The sequence below is a fragment of the Mytilus trossulus genome, chromosome 1 (assembly GCF_036588685.1).
Source record: "Mytilus trossulus isolate FHL-02 chromosome 1, PNRI_Mtr1.1.1.hap1, whole genome shotgun sequence".
NCBI lineage: Eukaryota > Metazoa > Mollusca > Bivalvia > Mytilida > Mytilidae > Mytilus > Mytilus trossulus.
In genome coordinates this window covers 30,280,488-30,301,671 of record NC_086373.1, presented here as the reverse complement: position 1 = coordinate 30,301,671, position 21,184 = coordinate 30,280,488, and the positions used below count along the sequence as shown (strand labels likewise).

Here is a 21,184-nt window from a genome sequence, read left to right as displayed (position 1 = left end):
TATTCAATAAAGATTCATTCATTCATTAATTCAGTTGAACTCTAACAAAACGTTGGGAAACATTTATATTACGTCTGAATGTATTCGTGGATATGATGGAGCCGTCTTGGTATACGATGGTTGGTATTAGCTATAACGACATGATTGTCATTCAGTTTTACTATATTAGTCAATCTTTTTAACCTTTATTCAACCATGTTTCCTTGTACAGATAATTTATTTATGTAAGTCGCGTTTATCAGAATCATTGCTGTTTCAACATTGTAAACGAAGACTGGCGTATTCAAAGATTAACCCTGTTTATAAGAATGTAAATTTTGTTCAAAACATTTGAGCTATGAATAACCGAATTTTTTCTAAGTATACCCAAAAGGGATATAATTTTCTTTCAATCATATGGATGACTGTATGCCAGTATCAGTTGTTTAATAATATTACATCAGAAGTGTTTGTGTTCTAACAGAGTTCTAAGAAGATTTTTCATATTAATTTATGTTTAAAGTATTGACAACCGGTGGTAGTTGATTGCTTTCTGTAATAATCTCCTCCAGACGGAATACATTTAAAACTTTTACAAAAAATACAGTATTTGAGGTAAATGAAAATGAAAAAGGAAAGGGGAATGTGTCAAAGCGACAACAATCCGACCATAGAGCAGACAACAGCCGAAGGCCAACACCGTAACCATACCTAAGGGATTTGAGCCTTCGATTTAGTCAGTAAAACTAATAATACTTATGGAAAATCAACTTAAGGATGTCTGCTTGTCATGTTTTGGAATTTTTGTCAGATTTTTGGAATCCTTTGGTTTTATCCATTTGAATACCTTTAAAAAATATGCCCATTAACCCCCACTTTTCTTTTCATAAATCTTTAACATGTATAATTATACGCCATTTGTAATAGTCTCATAAATTTTGATTTATTTTTTCATAGTATTTGAGGACTTTGACTGGTCAATGATAAAGCTATGAAAAATCAAGAGAGAACATTTTTCCCGCAAAAATTCCAATGGCTAATATCTCGAAAACGAGCACATTGACCCCTATATTGTTTTTGCTTTTTTGATTCCTCAATTAATCCCCTATCAATATATACTAGTTTCATAAAAAGTTATTTATTTGGAAACTGAGCAGCGAACATCCTTAAGATTGTCCTTTTAGAAAGAATTTTATTTGAAAATTTAGAGTTGTGCGATTTACCTTTACGATAACAGGCATGCATTTTAATTATTGAGCCTGTAATTATGTGGTTGTCGTTTCTTTTTTCTTGTTTTCTTTTAAAATGTTGCCGTGCTTTCTTTTGAAATTTTTCACATTCTGTCATAACGGAGACTTTTATCTTTTTGAAGCTTATTCTACAATAAGAATAAGAAAAAGAATTTTCACAATAACTAAAATCACAAAAAACTTAACTCCGAGGAAAATTTCAAACGGAAAGTCCTTAATCAAATGGCAAAATCAAATGATAAAACACACCAAACGAATGGATTATACATCTGTCATATTCCTGACTTGGTACAGGCATTTCAAATGTAGACAATGGTGGATTGAATCTTGTTTTATAGCGCTAAACCTCTCACTTGTATGACAGTCGCATCCAATACCATTATATTTTTACCGATGCGTGAACAAAACATACATAATAGATATTACAAAAAATAACGAACTATTGATTTTAAAGAGATTAAATTGGAAAGTTTTGAAGAGTTTTTTAATTGCATTAATCAAAACATAAATGTTTACATATTATGAACAATCTGACAGGAGTAGCCAGTTGAACATGAACAACTTAACTATCTGGAGTACCTCAGTTCTCAAATGAATAAGGCGGGTTTCCGGTTTATCAATATTGCTTTTCTGTACTGGATCCGAGGTCACTTTTAGTATTAAGTAAAATTTCTGTATTCAAGTCATTTCTTTAGGTCTTGTGGCGACGGTGTTACCTATACTTCTATCTAAGATTTGTGTTTGTCCCGTCTTGTGGTCATAGTGTACCTGTCTTTCCACCACGATTTGGGTTTTGTCCCGTCCATTAGCCATGCAATAGCTATTCGTCCACCTACGATTTGTGTTGATCCCGTCTTCTAGCCTTGGCATACCTGTCCTCCCACCTGCGATTTATGTTAGTCCCGTCTTTTAGAAATTACGTATCTTCATTTTCACCTACGATTTGTGTTTTTCCTGTCTATTAGCCATGGCGTATCTGTCCTCCAATCTAAAATATGTGTTTGTCCCGTCTTCTAGTCATGGCGTACCTGTCCTTCCATCTAAAATTTGTGTGCGTCCCGTCTTTTAGTCATGGCGTACCAATCCTTTGTCCTACAATTTAGTTTAAACAGTATTTATTAATGAAAAATTACAATACAATGATACATAAAGTTCAAATTTGGAATTCCTCCTACAATTGTGTTGGTCCCGTCTTTTAGCCATCACGTACCTGTCCTGCCGTTTAAAACATTTATGTTTGTCCCGTCTTTTAGCCATAGAGCGCCTGTCATTCTGCATATAAATTTTGTGTTTGTCCCGTCCGTAAGTCATGGATTTATATCTGTCCTTCCATCTCAAATTTGTGTGCGTCCCGTCTTTTAGCCATGACGCATTTGTCCTTCGATCTAAAATGTGTGTTTGTCCCATCTTTTAGCTATGACGTTACCTCTCCTGCCACCTTATATTTGTTATTGCTCCTATTTGGTTTTTTCTTTTTGTTTACGATTTAAACTTTTCAATTCTTATCTAGTAATTAATTGATATACAAACAGTTTTATTTTAAACTTGTATAAAACTAATCATATCTTTTTTTAAAAAAAAAGATTGACCCTTTCCTCCTTTAATTTCTAATAACTATGAATAAACCTTTTAATTTTAATCTTGTTTTTAACAGAGTGGACTTTTCCCAAATTTATTCCGACTTGACTTTGGGGGAGGGGTGATGTAGAAAAAAAAGTAAAAGGTACCGATCAAAAATGTAGTCCTAACCGCCATATAGTTTATTGTGCAAGAACCTGCCATGCAATACTTTATCTCTTAAATACAGCAATTCTAAATACAAAAATCGATGCGTCCTCAGAATGCTTTCCAGTCATCAAATTAATCAAAATGCAACTAATTATAGCGGAATTAAACGGGTTATTTACAGTTATAAAAATTATCGAAAAACGGGAAGTATTCGAAAAGTTAATGCTAGACTGGTAATCTGGATTATACACATTCGAGAAAACAACAACACCGTTTTGCCTGTTTTGCGTTTTATGTAACATTTTAACGACAGTCTTTGAAGACTTACATCCAGTTCTAGAGTTAATTAAAACCATGATATTTCTTGCTAACAGTTTAAATGTTCTTGTCTTTTGGGACTTACGAGTCTGATGTTCGATGGCCTTTTTTAGGGAATGGTTACTAACGAAAACAGGTCGTTGCATATAAGAGCATTTTTTTTCTAATACTTTTTTGTTTTTGTTACCACTGAAAGTGTCATCAACACTAGTGCAAAATGTTAACATAACCATGAACTAACCCCTTAAAGCGACGTAAAACATTTTAACGCATTCATAGGACATTTCCCCCCCCCCCCCAAAAAAGAAAGAAAATGGACAATGTAAGTATAGCCAATTTTAGCGCCAGATTTTTCACAAATTTTACCGAAAAGTGAAAGTATCAATGCTTATTTTAACGAAAGTGATTTATTCATTGTAAAATAATATATTTCAACAGAATATAAAAATACAGCACAAATGTATATAAAACCTTCAACTGTAATGTTCAATTGCCAATTTATGTACCAATAAACACTTGATAGAACCCGTATACAATAAATTGTGATAGAAACTGTTCTTTTCTCCAACTAGTAGAGATTGATAAACAGATTCATAGATACTTCTTAAGTATATGTTGTTGTTTATAATTAGAAGATAATATCCAGAAAAAAAACCAAATTGCTAGGTTTTAGCACTTTTATTTCCTTTATTTAAGTCAACAACACTTTCATGATTGACCAAATTGTAAATCCAAACATCTAAACATTAATCCAGCATGAGGTACCGTTTACGGTTTTATTATGGTGAGTTGCATTCAACTATCTCCACTTTTTACGGATTTGTCAGGGGCACAAGCTCAACAACAAAGTTATGAGAATGATCGACTGAAATCGACAGCTCATGTTTTACGATCATCATCACATTCCGCAGATATTCGCGACTAAAGGCTACTATATGGCCAAAATTAAACGATAAGCAAAGCTCATACCGCATAACGAGCTATAAAAAGCCCGACATGACAAAATGTAAAACAATGCAAACGACCAATCCAACCGCCTGATGTATTAACATAACAACAAAAGAGAAACAAATGCTATACAACAAATATGATACACAGCAACAAATGACAACTACTGAATTATGGGTTCCTTGGAACAGGCACACATTGCATGTAGCGGGGTTCAATATGACTGCGTGACCCAACTCTACATTAAACCAGACAGTGATGAAACAGCACAACACATGCCTGAAAGAACTAGCGACATGTTTTCGAGGTCTTAGATCTTTGAACTTTTCCTCAGTAGTGTTTATATTTGTACTTGTTTTGGCTTTCGAACTTTTGTATCTAGGCGTCACAGTAAGTCTTGTGTGGACGAAACGCACTTCTGGCGTATTAGATTTTAAACCTGGTGCCTTTTGATAGCTATTATTACTGTGTTTCTTTGTCCAATATGTTCCCTATTTATTTGTATTGTAGTCCTGTAATGTAGTGTTGTCATTTTTATGTTATATTTAACATTGCCATTAAAGCGAGAGATTTGGAATGCCACAAAACCAGGTTCAACCCACCATTTTTTTCTTTACAAAATGTCCTGTACCATGTCAGAAATATGGTCATTGTTCGTTTCTGTGTATGGTGCATTTTAACGTTATGTTTCTTTTGTGTCGTTTGTTTCCTCTTATATTTTAGTGTGAATTCACATTATTACAAGACGTGTCACGGTACTTTTCTATCCCAAATTCATTTATTTAGTTTTCATGTTATATTTGATATTCTCATCGGATTTTTTCTAATGCTTAGTTCGTTTCTGTGAGTGTTACATCTTTAATGGTGTGTCGTTGTTCTCCTCTTATATTTAATGCGTTTCTCTCAGTTTAAGTTTGTAACCAGGATTTTTTTTGGTCTATCGTTTTTGTTTTGTTTTGAACAGCGGTATACTACTGTTGCCTTTATTTAAGAACACAATAGTCCTAATGATGACATATTGAGACTGGACTCACATGACAGGTGATGCATACAAAGCAAGAGACGCATATTCTGTCGATGTAACCGGTTTCTACTCTGAGGTCTTTTCATTTTATTTGTGAATTTGTTTCATGATTCTCACTCGATTTATAGGAATTATTCAATGTGTAAACTACCAGGGGCGGATCCAGCCATTTAAAAGGGGGGTCCTAACCCAGGACAAAAGGGGGGATCCAATTACATGTCTCCATTCAAATGAATTGATCGTCCAAAACAAAGGGGGTTCCTACCCCCCGGACCACCGCCCCCTTTCTGGATCCGCGCCTGACTACTGTTCAGTCGGTTGTCGTAATTTGAAAAAAACATGTTCATGTCATTGCACTGGACGTATAAAGTAAATGACAGGTATGAGCACAAGTACAAGACATTTTTTTCATCATCATCATCAATCACCAAGGTTAATAGGTAGATATTTTTATTTAGTAAGTGCCTTTTAGAAAGACTTCTTATATTATATTTACTCATTACATTATGATTTTACTGTTATTTACAGTCATTAGTACACTTCATTTTTTTATTACTTTTGTTTGATTGATTTTGATGATCTTTTTACTTTTTGTTATGTGGGGAAGCAGATGTTCTGATGTACATTTGATTGATTTTCTCCTTTTTTTCAACAGTTGATTAATTTTCACTACCATACTGAAGGAGTATTGAAATTAAGACAAAGTTGTCGTAAAGTGAACACACGTATTTCCATTAACTACATAATTGAATAATAAGCCGTAAATTGTCATGTTTATCATCATTGACGACAATGTCATTGAAAATATCACGATTGCAAATCAAATTTAAACATTTAGTTTTGGAAATAAGAAATAATGAAATGAAATAAAATAAAATAAAATAAAATAAAATAGAATAAAACACGACACTGCAACAAACTGCATCATTCTACCAATGAACCAAATAGTTGGAAGTGAAAAGTAGTGGAGTATCGTTGCATAGCAACACAAATGTCTTACTGGAACAACAGAATCTATTTCAAAATACATTTTTAGCTTAATCGAATAAATCCACTGTTAAGTATAAGATTCCAGTTTAATATGTTGTCAAATTATGTCACTTTGACATCTAAATGTTTCTTTGTATGATGGAGTTTGTATTTGTTGCACTTCAGTATTTCTATTGTTCGAAGTGTTGTTTTCCTCTTATAGTTGATGTGTTTCACTCGGTTTTAGTTTGTAAAATTGATTTGTTTTCTCTCACCGATATATATTTGTTGAACAGCGGTACACTACTGTTGCCTTTATTCAACACTTTGGATATCAACCAGTAAGTGGAACAGAAAAAAAAACCCACAAAAACAATAAAGGTTGAATGTAAAAAAAAAAGATTTTGTGAAGAAAAACGGAGAGGACAAAATACATTATCCTGTTTACAAGTACTTGTGCGTCTGAAATGCTTCACATAGTTGAAATGTTTGTGTTAACCCAGTCAGATTATTTGACAGTGGAATGTTGTGTGTAGCAATGTTAACTTCAATAAAATTGAGAAAGGAAATGGTGAATATGTCAAAGCGACAACCACCCGACCATAGAGCAAACAAAAGCCGAAGGCAACCAATGGGTCTTCAATGTAGCGAGAATTCCCGCACCCGTAGGTGTCCTTCAGCTGGCCCCTAAAATATGCATAATAGTACAGTGATAATGGACGTCATACTAAACTCCGAATTATACACAAGAAACAAAAAATTAAAATCATACAAGACTAACAAAGGCCAGAGGCTCCTGACTTGGGACAGGCGCAAAATTGCGGCGGGGTTTATGAGATCTCAACCATCCCCTATACCTCTAGCCAATGTAGAAAAGTAAAGGAATAACAATACGCACATTAAAATTCAGTTCAAGAGAAGTCCGAGTCCGATGTCAAAAGATGTAACAAAAGAAAATAAATAAAAAAAATAAAATGCCAATAATACATAAATAACAACAGACTACTAGCAGTTAACTGACATGCCAGCTCCAGACCTCAATTAAACTGATTGAAAGATTATTTCTTCATCATATGAATATCAGGTACAATCCCTCCCGTTAGGGGTTTAGTATCATACTATCATAAAATATATGAGAAGAACATAACCCGTGTCATGCCAACAACTGTTTTTTTTAGAAATAAATGTGTTTAGTTCCGATGCAAAGACCCTATCAGTGAATCAATGTTAAAGCCAAAATATGTAATCTTTAATGACCTGACAACAGTATCGTAACTGCATTTTTGCAACATTTTCACCTTCATGAAATTTTGTATTTCTACCTTCGTTAATTAACGTACATTAACGAGAAGAAGAAATGGGCCCTTATATGAGTGTAGAAAATGCTTTGGTGCGGCCAGTTTAATGGGGAATTAATGTATTGCTCCGTTAGACATACAACACATACTCGAATTAGCAGTTAAGCATTTCTGCATATATAAAAAAGAAGATGTTGAATGATTGCCAATGAGACAACTGTCCACAAGAGACCAAAATTACACAGAAAATAACATTTATAGTTCACCGTACGGCCTTCAACAATGAGCAAAGCCCATACCGCATAGTCAGCTCTAAAGGCCCCGATAAGACAATGTAAAACAATTCAAACGAGAAAACTGAGGGTCTTATTTATGTAATATATGTCTTGATATTTTTCTTATTTATTCCCCCCTGAAAAAATACAACAAAGCATTTCAAAAATTTTTGTTTTGCTCTATTCTATTTTTATTTCTCCAGTTAGGTTCCCGAATGACAACAGTTGATATCGCTGGCATTTACTAATCATGTATTGATATAATCACAGATGACAATTTAAATGTTAAATGTCATCCATCACGTAACCCCTCGGGATTTTACAATCAATCTGTTATCACAGCTGCATGTCTATTACTATGGATATCATATAAGCTTTAATTATCGACCGTCGTTACGACACCGTGATAATTGTACTTTGCTCATAAAACATTCTAATTTATTAATATGTATTTGTATTATCTATGAAACGGTCTTTATGATAATGGAATACAAGAAATATGTTTAACTTGGTCTTATTCCAACCGGCACTAAAGTCCATGCAAGAATGTGGCGTCCGTTTAACTGCGAGATGTGCAAATTGGCAGTCACGTCCGGTCAGAATAGTGATTTTACATTTAACACCAATGCTGGTTTCTTTTAGAGATAATTTCCTTTTATCTGCTAGTTGAAGAAACACCTGAACCATCTCTTTGAAAGTTCTGTAGGTGAATGTTTTTGGAAATTAGATGGTCCTTTTGCATTAGTACAATCGTTTTCCAGTGGCAGCACACATTTTCATCTCTTCAATCCTGCCTCCCCATCTGACATAATCTACCTATTGTATTAGTTATTAAGATAGTTTCTCGTCCTGAATATACAGGAAATAATAAACATTGAACGTTGAGTACACAAAATCCATCAGGCGTTCATTTGTTTGACTCATTCTGTAGGTTTAATTGTCGGCATCACAAGACGGTGTCTTGTATTCGTTTCGGAAGTATCACGGTTTTGTTGGGATTCTTGTTGCTAAGTCATTTTTTTTGTCTTGTGTTTTGTATTCAGTTTGTATGTGTGTATCTAATATTGGACAGCTCAATGCGAACTTTTGTTTTACACATTGTGTTCTTTTATACTTCTGACATGACATTGAAATTTTATGCTCGACTTATGAGTTTGAATGCCCCTGTAATACCGTATCTTTCGCCTCAGTTTTATAATCACTATAATCATTTGGTGGAACACTGAATTGGTGCCTTTGGTGACTTAAGTGCACTGTGTTAGACCCTCTGATGACAATGGTACACTGTATTTGTGCATCTGATTACAACTTTGCACTGTATTGGGGCATCTGATTACAACTTTGCACTGTATTGGGACATCTGATTACAACTTTGCATTGTTTTGCCGCCTTTGATGACAACTTTGCACTTTGAACAGCGGTATACTACTTTTGCTTTTTTTATTAGTTTTAGATTTGCCGTTTTCCATGAGCACACTTACTAGTTCATAGCATCTGTTGCAATTTTATTTAGGTCTAACCTTATATTGAGTCTACTGGAAATATCGGTCAGAACGCAAATCGTGTATTAGTAGATGACATAAAATATAAAGACAGGTGTGATTTGTTTGATTTCTGTTATTGCAACCACTTTAAAAGATAACTGACGAGTTAAACAAAGGATTAGGTTTATTGATCACATAACACCATTGTACACCATTTATCAATGTGTAATGTTTAATGTTCTTGAGTTAAAAAATATATTGCTGTAATACTCTGTAAGACTAAAAATAATATATGAATTGAAACAAGGTATTGAATAGAAAAAAATGAATACAACACATTATGAATGTCATGCGTGTGAAACGTTTTCCTTGATTTACCTTCCTAAAAAATCGATAGTTTCTTTAAATTCTGTACCATGGGAAAAAACTTTGGAGCATTGTGAATAATAGTTGGAAAGTGTTTAAAGACTGTTTAAGATGTATTTGTTGTAGGAAAACTTGAAAGTTATTACAGACATGGAGAGAGTCGTTACAGACTACAGGTTACCAATGTGACCAATAACGAGAAAGTCTTTAAATTCATAAATCCTGGTCCGATTTTCTTCCAGACGAAAATGCAGCTATCGTAACTATGAGTTATTTGGTTTATTAAATTTCATGCATACAATATCGCCAATGAACATTACGCAAACAACAATGAATCAATCACTTCCATGCTCTATAGAAGTAAACAAGTTCGTTTTGTATAAAATATAATGTAAGGTTACAGTAAAGCATAATCTCTTAACGTCACTCTTGCTGATTTTAATACATGGTCGATGGAACTCATCAGTGTTTATATCGTTTTTCTTAAACCTTCAAATAAAACTTGATGAATCTAAAGCTGCAATAAAACATGTAAAACTGACTTCTATTTCTTGAATTCAATAAGAGTGAAAAACTGTTCAATATCCGTCATAAAGAAGGACATGTTTAATATATGTAGTTATTGTTGCACTGGTGATAGTCTGCTAGCGTAAACAGTATTAAATCTCTAGAAAACAGAAGAAAAGAAAATTCGTTCCACTTTGTGCAAGAACGTTTCAACCCTTTTAACTTTCTGTTTATTAATTCAGTTTATTTAGACATTCTTAAGAGAATATTTATGTAATGTGTCTGTTTCACCATTAAATATACTTTGTTTGAAATGATTAATATTTTAATCAAGTTATTGCATTCACTTCGGTATTTTAATGCAATTTTCTAGAAAATCATTTTGAGATGCAGTATTTGATTTTGTTTTGCTTTTTTTTTTATAAACTTTGGATTTAGGGTCTGATTTTTTTATAGTTGATAGCACTATATACATATGGTCATATGATATTAAAACTGAAATATTTACGAAGATTTTCGTAAAAAAATGTTCAAAATTGTTTGCAAACGTTTTACGGACTACTTTATGCAATATACTCATAGTTGTGAAGTACACACATCAGTATGACTTACATCGGGGGACGAAAGAGAGAGAGAGATAATATGTATGGGTTTTGCGTATTGTTGAAGACCGTACAATGACATATAGTTGCTTAGGTTTACGTCATTTGGTCTGTGGGGTAAAGTTGTCTTAGTGGCAATCACACAATATCCTTTTATTTTTTTCAATTAACCATACTATCTTTATTTGCGAAAAACAAACAAAAAACAATTTTGGTTATGGCAAATACATTGACAAAACAAACATGATTAAACATAATGCAAACTCGACAATATAATAGATATGATAAAAACAGTTATTGTTCTCCTTTCCTCAGTTCTAATGACTCTTTAATAAAAGAAACAACTGTTTTTACAACATTTGGTTTTGATGGATTTAGTATAATCACGAGTTCAATGGAATCAATATACAAAATTAGTTAGAAAAAACATCATATATTTATCCTAGGCAAATTCCTAAGTTTCCTGCTTTAATTCTCGCCAAAGCACTGGTCAAATGACGAATATGCATTTCTAGACACCTCAATTACAATATTTCAATTAGTTTATCGGCAATGACATTATTTATTCCGACCTGTACTATATTGAACTTTCAGTCGACAAAAAATGTTATTGATCTTAAATAATTCATATAATTTCTATAATGTTCTAATTTTGAAAGTGTGACGTTCTTATCAAATTATACTTGCCAATTGCGTCATTATCAATTGCATCATTTGTCGGCAAGTTGACACTCAATAACCCGTTTTAAATCACAAATTCGCTGCAGATCTTTGTTTCATATCGCGACTTTACTGCAGAACTATTAAATAAACTATTGAAAAGTAATGTATAAGTTTCAGAAAAACTACATTTACGTGTGACATTTCACTTAGTTCTTCTTGGTATAGCATCTTTATACGCTGTCGATTTTGTTATTGACTCCCATTATTGGAGGAATGCATACATTTTAATTTCAGATGTGAAAACATGTAGTATCAATCCCAACTAAAATTAGTTACAATCAATCTTCTGACAACATTATGTAATAATTCTGAACGTTTAATCAAATTTAAACATATTTTGTTTGCCTTAGTGTACGTAAGGGACGAACAAGAAGTTAATCAACTTATATTTAGTCTTCATCCATTAAGTGCTGAAAGGTTACTTTGGCGAATTTTAAGTTTAAGTGTTGGTATATGAGAAAGTACAGAAACGCCTTTAAAAATGTATTATAATTATACTATTAATAATTGTCCGTCAGATTTTCGTTACATCGAATCTAGGAAAATTTGAAAACTTTTCAAGGCTTTATTCAAGGCTTTATTCGGTTTAAGTTAGTTACCCCGATTTTGCTTTTTGTCCATGGATTTATGAGTTTTGAACAGCGGTATACTACTGTTGCCTTTATTTATTTAAATTGGATATTTTTAACGGGTTCTGCCAGTCTGAACATTAGACTGTTATATGGATTGTTTTTGAATGATTTTAATTTTGTTTTGTTTTGAATTTACAAAATTCTTTCAAAGTTACAACTTTGAGGCATAGTTTAAAATTCGAAATAAGTTACAAGGGACAGAACGACTCCGACCTTTTCACAAAGTTCTGACACTACATATGAATTTATTTTATAATAGGTGCTCTCTAATATAGTTATATTATATTCCTTAAAATGGGAAATTTCCCAGTTGACCCAATTTTACCACTTGACACAACATGCTCACGTTAACTATTCATAGATTCTACAAGTCAATCAATGACAAAGCCTGGAGACAAGTATTAGATTGATCAACAGTATGGTACAACACATGTTCATTTTAAAGCAGTTTGCCATTAATTTGGAATAATGTCACAAAAACTTTACTGCTTTATTAAATTGCATACTAGATTTCATTCAGACTACAATTTATAAAATTGAAAGTCATCGTAAACTAGGTAAGACTGATTCTTGGCATGCAAACTGGTGCTAAATATAGCTGATTTAGATATAGTTGTTTTTGCTTTTAATTATGGGTTTAAATAATGTATGGTCAGAATTAACGTAATGCTTGACTTCATTGTTAGAATTGCTTTTGATTCAAACAGCGTTGCTTTATCACTGAATCAGCACAACACGTTCTATATCAGTATAGGACTAGTCGAAAATGTATATCAACCCACAACCGTAAAATATTCAACAAAACAAAAGTACATGGACATATACCGAGTTATACATACAAATAATGATAAAAAACAAACCAAGATCAAAGTACTTAGCTTGTTATTATTATTATTATCTTTGCCATATGTATATGAAAATATAACATCGTTGCATGACAGAAAAAAATAAGTATGTGTCATAAGTATATAGTGGGTATAAGGTTCAGTTATATTTTTCCCTAAATGTCATGACTCTAAGGTCGTTTTTACGACTGGTTTGGTTATTTGCGATTCTGATTAAGGTCACTGATACCATTATATTTTTTTCTGTAACTATCATCTCGGACGTATTTTACGAACTAAATTACAATTGACATATCCCCAAATGTATATACCAACTACAGTTTATTAGAAAGTGAGAAAAAATGATAGATGCTATCGATCTTGAATGACATTAAGTATACTTTACGTATATGATAGGACATATTTTAATAAAATTTAATAAATTAGTAACAGCAAAATGGTTTGTATTATACCAAGCAATTTGATGATCCCAAACTGCATCAAATGTTAAAAAGTTTGCATTTTCAACGAGAACATCATCCCGAGAGAATCACTCGAATAAAAAATAGAAATAATTGAAATCTTAAATGAAAGTATGAGTTCGGACAATCAATAAGCATCCATGTATGCACATTAAGAATTAATGACCCACCAACACCACAACAACAAATATCCGCTGTTATAAAATGTATTTTATAAAGGTAATTGCAAAATGCCCTTCGTATGCAAGTTTGTGCTTTCTTTAAATCATTGAGGAACTGCGGGGAATTTTCTAGATATACTGGAATCGAAATAATGAGGCATTGCAACCTAATTCTAGATACTCTGATAAATAATCAAAGAGGTTATGAAACCGAATACAGGGGACCCTTGAACCGAAATATGTAGGTCCTGAAGATATTTGAAGACCGATAGTTATTTATAACCTGATATCGAATTATGAAGGTCCTTAAATACAATACGTTTGACCATGTCCGCTGTTTTGGTTTTGTGTTACTGTGATATCATAGGTAGTCTATTTGTTTTTTTGTTTTTTGCTGGCAATGGTTTGTCTGGATTTATTGACTTATTAATTTCAATTTCTATTTATATTTCCTCCTTTTTTTAGTATCTTCAGCTTTTATCTTGTAAATAAACTATGTTGCTGTCAACTGTTTAGTCTTTTGACAATGGATACAATAGACTCCCACTATTCAATCATAAAAATATTTTGTTTCCAGATGTAATGACAGAACAAAAAGGTAGACAAAAATGACAGGATTAGTGTAAATAAAATGGATTACATCAAGCAGTTTGAGATCGAGTTGGATAAGGATGTGTACTATGCCGGCGAAACGTTGTCTGGCTGTGTTCTGGTAAAAAATACAGAAAATGTGAAAGTACAAGGTTTGTGTCTACATAACATTATTTCTGTGTAAGAGCATACTGTATATTGAGATGCTGTTGCGTGCATGTATCATTGCGATTTTTGTAGAAAGGACAAAAATCCGTGATTTATCAAAGAAATTTTAGGTTAACCTGCAAACAGATTATATGCATCAATTGTCAGAATGCGATGATTTTTTATCAATGCAATTCTCACCCAGTCGCTTTTGACGCAAGAATGAAAATCTTTTTATAATTTCGAAAGGAAACATAGTGCTATGATGGTATGATACTAAACCCCTAACGAAAAGGATTGTGCCTGATATTCATATAATGAAATCATAATTTTTCAATCAGTTTAATTGAAGTCTAGAGCTGTCATGTTAGTTAACTGCTAGTAGTCTGTTGTTATTTATGTATAATTGTCATTTGAATTTTAAATGTACGTATTGTTATACGTTTACTTTTTTTACATTCGCTAGAGGTATAGATAAATAAAGGCAACAGTAGTATTTCGCTGTTCAAAACTCATAAATCCATGGACAAAAAACAACATCGGGGTATCAAATTAAAACCGAGGAAAACGCATTAAATATAAGAGAAGAATAACGACACAACACTGAAATGTAGCACACACAGAAACGGACCAAGCATCAGACAAAATCCCACGACAATATCAAATATAACATCAAAATCAAATACATGAATTTGGGATAGACAAGTACCGTGAATCGTCTTATCGCAATGTAAATTAACACTCAAAAATAAGAGAAAACAAACGACGCAACGTTAAAATGTAACACACACAGAAACGAACAATACTATAACAATGGCCATATTCCTGACTTGGTACAGGACATTTTTAAAGAAAAAATGGTGGGTTGAACCTGGTTTTGTGGCATGCCAAACCTCGCACTTTAATGACAATGTTAAATATTACATTGAAATAACAACATAATAGGGGAGGGTTGAGATCCCATAAACATGTTTAACCCCACCGCATTTTTGCGCCTGTCCCAAGTCAGGAGCATCTGGTGTATGTTAGTCTTATATTATTTTAATTTTAGTTTCTTGTGTACAATTTGGAAATTAGTATGGCGTTCATTATCACTGAACTAGTATATATTTGTTAAGGGGCCAGCTAAGGAACGCCTTCGGGTGCGGGAGTTTCTAGTTACATTGAAGACCTGTTGGTGACCTTCTGCTATTGTTTTTTCTATGGACGGGTTGTTGTCTCTTTGATACATTCCCCATTTCCATTCTCAATTTTATAGTAGTATATTGTGTTCAAAAGTCACAAATAGATTGATAGAAAACAAATCCGGGCTACAAGCTAAAGACGAGGGATATACATGACCGATAATAGGAAACAAAGAAACAGCAAAAACACTTAAGGGGGTACGCGGGTCTAAATCATTTTTTTTTTTACTTATTATAGGATTTCGCTATATTTTTCTATAAATGAACTTTATCTTATACTCAGTAGAAAAATAAAATAAAAAAAAATGGGGTCACCGTTCATTTACGCTCACAATCTGCTATCGAAAGAAGCATACATTTTGTAAAAGTGTTTTTTTTCTGTTGAACCATTAGGAGAAAAAGAGGTAATATCGAAATAAAAAAGAACTAAGTTTCAGAAATCGGTAAAATTTCACAATAGTTTAGTTTAAGGTGGTACCTAACACCACAGGGAGATAACTCTGTAAAGTCAGCAAAACGTTTTAATTACGTTGTGTTGTAAAGGGAATATTAAGCTTCTCAATGATCTAATTGGTGTTTGTAAATCTGCTATATAACCAGTGTAATTTTTCTGACAAAACCGTTGGTTCAAAATTTTTGAAATTTTTATATTTTTGTTAAAGGGTCATAATAAATGCATTGTCAAAGTTTTATGAAAAATAAACGAGCCAAACTAATTTTAGTGAAAGTGTTGGGTACCACCTTAAGTATAGCTTATTTGAAAATGATAATAAAAGACAAAGGTCACCGATGAGATAAAAAAAACATTTCAATTTAAATGCCAAAAAATGGCATTTTTGCACCAAAGAGAGACAATTTGGAACATTTTCAATGATACATTCATTTTAAAAGTCATGGGGCAGATACAAATGGATTTTTTAAAAATGTTTTTTGTACTATATGATAAAGTAAGAACTAATATAGTATATTAGTAATCAATAACAATTGTAATGAAAAAAGAAATGTTTAACTTTTTTCTGACATTTTTATACCCTCGAGCCTCCTTAAGTGCAACAAAAACAAACGCCAAAATAAATTATAAAATTAATATTTGACAACTGCTTAGATCATATGTGATTATATATCAATTAATAACTAAGACATACAGTACAACAGACAACAACTCATACAGTACAACAGACAACAACCACCAACACAATAATGAAACAATACAATTTTTTTTTAACTTTATGTAAGTTTAAGGTTAAAATGTCGTTTTAGTAATAAATATAAGTTGAACGTGTTGAATGTGATATACTGCAGAATCAAACTGCTTTATTTGACCGCACTTTCCTTGTCAAGTTTTGTTTCAAATGAGATATTTCATAAGCGTTTTGTACTTGTTCTTTTGATTGTGTTCTTATCGTATTACATAATTCCACCGTAATAGAACGGTCTTTCATTGAAGTTTTACGTCAACACAAATGTTAACTTGTGTTGCAAGTTCACCAGAAGCAAACATTACAAAACTATCCAGCTACGAAATAATATAAAAGTGTTAGACTATAAAATGATGAAATTTCGATTTATTTTCCAGTACATTAATAGCAAATTATATTTTCTATATATAAGTGCTGTTATATCATGAATTATAAATACACGGTATAATTTGATGTTCAATTCGCTGTCTGATTTAAGTAATTAGTTGTATTGGAATGTGTAATCTACGTAAATACCTGCTACAACCAGGAAGTAGCAGTACAAACCAGATGAATAACGGAAGCTATTAGATATTACAATAAAAAAAATGTACTGTTAAAAATTCAGGACGCAGTTGTTTACCGATGTTAAAATCTCAAAAATAGCAAATGATGATACAAGACAAAGAAACAAATAAAAGTCACGGGAAATTACATTGACTTGTACGTTTTGGCATCTTTTTTATTTATTTTTTTATTTTATTAGATTTTCGATTTCTCTGAGTATTATATTTAATTTATACAGTTAGCGTTTGCTTGTTGAAAGACTCTTAAAATGACAAATTTCAATCCATATTTACTCAAATAGATGCCGTTAAATTTTTTAATATAGCAAATGATTGAGTGTTCAAGTTGCACGTAAAGCATATAACTTCAAGTTTTTCTCAGAACGTGGTACTTATCAACATTACCAAAACTGAAAACAGAATATATGTTGACACCTAGTGAAACGTCTCACGCCTCTGTGAATATGAAAACGGACAATAACGATAAAGTACTCAATGTACAAGAGTATCAATGTTGACAAAATGTCAAGCACGCTAGAGAATATCTGTTGAGACTTATTGAAATGTCTTAAGCCTCTGCAAAGCGAATGAACATTAAGGATTAAACAACCAACGTACACAATTATTAGCTAAGGGATTTTGTTACCACACATTAATTTTACTTAATTCTTTCATACCATACATACAGGATTAATCATGACACTTGGCTGTACCTCCAGATTTATTGCCAATAAATATCAGGATAGCACATCCTAATTTTTACAGTGATGTTTATAGAAGTCGTAAGTTGAGGCACGACTATGATAACTCATTGATCCTTTAAAGTAATTTATTCAAAAAGATATCACGTTATCATTGATATAGTTATATTTATAAACTAACTGTTTACAAAATTTATAATTTTTGAAATACTAAGGCTTTTCTACCTTAGACATAGCTTACCTTAGCTGGATTTGGCAAAACTTTTAGAAATTTTGGTCCTCAATGCTCTTTAACTTCGTACTTTATTTGGCTTTTTAAACTTTTTTGGATTCGAGCGACATGCACTGATGAGTCTTTTGTAGACGAAACGCGCGTCTGGCGTATGTATAAAATTAAGTCCTGGTACTAAGTATCTGTGATGAGTTTATTTACAATGAAATCTTATAATATTGTTTTATATGTTTTTACTATTGATATATTTTTTTTAATTATATTTTAAAATATAACTAAATATGTATCGCTATATATGTACAGTTGTGAGTACTCATTATCCTATACATGTTTTCGATCTGATACTGTTTACTTATATTCTGGCATTGGACAAGATCATATATTTCCCAAACTGTTGATGGCGTATTTACACTAAATCCGTTGAATGTGTACTCATTGATTCTTTTGTTGGTTAGACTATGATTTATCTATAAGTTGTAATTACCTTTGAAATAGCTTTCACTTACTCAGAGTACTGTTGTATTGGTTCTTTGTGTGTTTTGAATTATGTAAGTTGCGGTTTTGTGCTTCGTACTAACCTATTGAGTAAAACCATTTACAAATTTGTAGTGAAATACATTTAGCAGTTTATAGCTTTTTGTCTGAATAGACATTAAACAACTATTCAATTTGTATTAACAAATTTACTCTTTCAAACCAACGGCATTAAACGCACGCGGCGCGGATTTCTCGTACGTTCGTTTCTTTAATTTATTTGAGGTCATAGGTACAGCGTCATACTTGCCATATTTTTATTCATGTTGCATTAGTTATTGAAACATTTTATTACGGCTACGATTTTGAAATGTTGATGAAGTTTCTGATTTAAATATTTAAGAAAAATCGAATGCTGAAAACATGCTAATGTCTTTTATCTAATGAGTTCATCGAGTGCGATAACATGAAATGATTAAGATAGTGCATGTTAATGAAGACAACCAACGCATGATTAACATTGTTGAAACTATGAAGGTAGAATAAATGAATACGACGGTCCGTAACTAAGTGCGCTCTAGTTAGAAGACAATAACAATCAAAACCAAGGAGTAAACAAAGCCTCACAAAACCAAAGGACATTTACATCAACAGTTATAATTAATAATAAGAAACAACACGAACTCTACCAAAAACCGGGAGTGAAATCAGGTGCTCTAGAAGAGTAAGCATTTCCTGTACCGTATACGGCACCCGTCGTGTTATTTTTTTGTTTAGTTCGGTAATGATGGAAGGTAAATATGACTGAGGAAGAATATCAGATATGATTTCTGTCACACTTTTGTCATAATGGCCCATCAGCTCATTATGGCGACCTTAAAATGAACACTGGATATGTATTAAGCTGTTTTAAATCATACAAAGCAACAAACTGTTAAAATAAGTGCGTTATAACTTTCATATTGAAGCTGGATACAGTTAAAAAAAAATAACAATAGAAATTGAAAAAAACATGGTCATAACAACCATTAATCAACTAACGACGACTATCTCTCCTTCAATTATATTAATCAAGATATAATGGACTAAACACTAACCTAAAACTATTGAATCCATGGTGATGAGACAACTTTGCTGAAATTCCTGTTTTAACTAAAATTAAATCCTGGTGCCTTGGTTAGATTTTGTGGCCGAAATTGGTAAAGCTTTGATTTAAAATCATAACACTTGGATCCACAGGAATTCCATTTATGCTCCAAAATCATCCATGAAAGTAAATATTCAGGAGATAAAAACGTACAATTAAGTCATTCTCTTTGTTTTGTATTTGTTGGGTCGTGTTTCTTTTCTTTTCTGTTGTTTTGCATTGGTATTTTTTTGTTTGTTTAAACTACAGTTTTTAATTGACCTTTTGATATCCTCTTTTTTATTGGGGGGTGGGAGGGGTGGGGTCCGAATTGTTCCTCGTTGTACTATACAAAGGTCCCCTGTTCTCGATTCGGACAATGTTTGTATGAGGACGAAAAACATGAACAATTGATGGTATTGAGTAAGTTTGTTCTATTTTATTTTTGCTAAAATGTAGTTTAAGCCATGTATGCCATTTAAGTGGCAGATACATTTTTTCCCTCTCTATATAAGGTAGTTAGGATTATTTTGTCAGCACAGGTTTTTGGAGGATGATATAATATCTAACAAGATGATACTGAACGATATCCATGCACAAACTTATGTTAGCATTCATTCACTTATTGGCAATATGTACTTGTTCATTATCATTGAAAGTAATTATCAAAGGATTGAACTGCCTGTGATAGGGCTTACCCATAATTATTACAATAAAGTCTGTACATAGATGAATTGATATATGTATACAGAGAGTGTTTGGCCTACCTAATTGAACTGAGCTTGAATAATAGGTTAGAAAATTTTATAACCAAATGATGACACGATATGACCCGCTGATGGTATATTGGCGATAGTCCTGACTGCGTTTAAATGACAGAGACGTTAAATATTCTTAATAGTTCATACTGCTACGCTTAGGACTTAAAAAATAACTTCCGCATTCTTTTTTCTTAACATGAGGTTAGAAATAGTATAACCATGATTACGGATGTAGACATTAATGAGTAAGTCATTTACTATTTATACATTCCCAAATGTATTGCTATGTTTAGGATGTCGAGACAGAAGACGAATTATATTATAGGTTATTGATCATATTGGATTTGACAAGATATATACGTAATATGAACTTGAAATATTGATACAGCTAATTAAGTATGATTGGGAAAAACCGACAACCAAAAAGGGGGAAGTAAATTATATGGCTCTTAAAGATGTTATGTTTCTCTAAATTGAAAATTGAAATAACTATTCTATCATTGTTTACGTCCGAATCGCTTTTCTTAGTTCATCTTCAACAATCCATAAAACGATATATGTAAATACTTGTATACTTTAGTTTTCTATGTTCTGTCTTCTGTACTATTATTTGTCTGTTTGTCTTTTTATTTTAAGCAATGGCGTTACCAGTTT

At 32.3% G+C, this 21,184-nt stretch overlaps 1 protein-coding gene across 3 annotated transcripts in view; it reads left to right on the top strand.

Moving 5' to 3' along the window:
- The window catches only part of LOC134721186 (uncharacterized), a 48,258-nt gene that overhangs the window by 11,402 nt on the left and 15,672 nt on the right, over positions 1-21,184 (top strand). For 2 of the 3 annotated variants that reach the window (XM_063583995.1, XM_063584002.1), the window contains exon 2: positions 14,148-14,313. In XM_063583995.1, coding sequence (XP_063440065.1) covers positions 14,202-14,313 — 112 coding nt within the window. In that variant the 5' untranslated portion in view covers positions 14,148-14,201. Of the gene's footprint in view, positions 1-5,585; positions 5,705-14,147; positions 14,314-21,184 lie in introns of those variants that run through there. The other variant, XM_063584009.1, reaches the window with a different exon arrangement.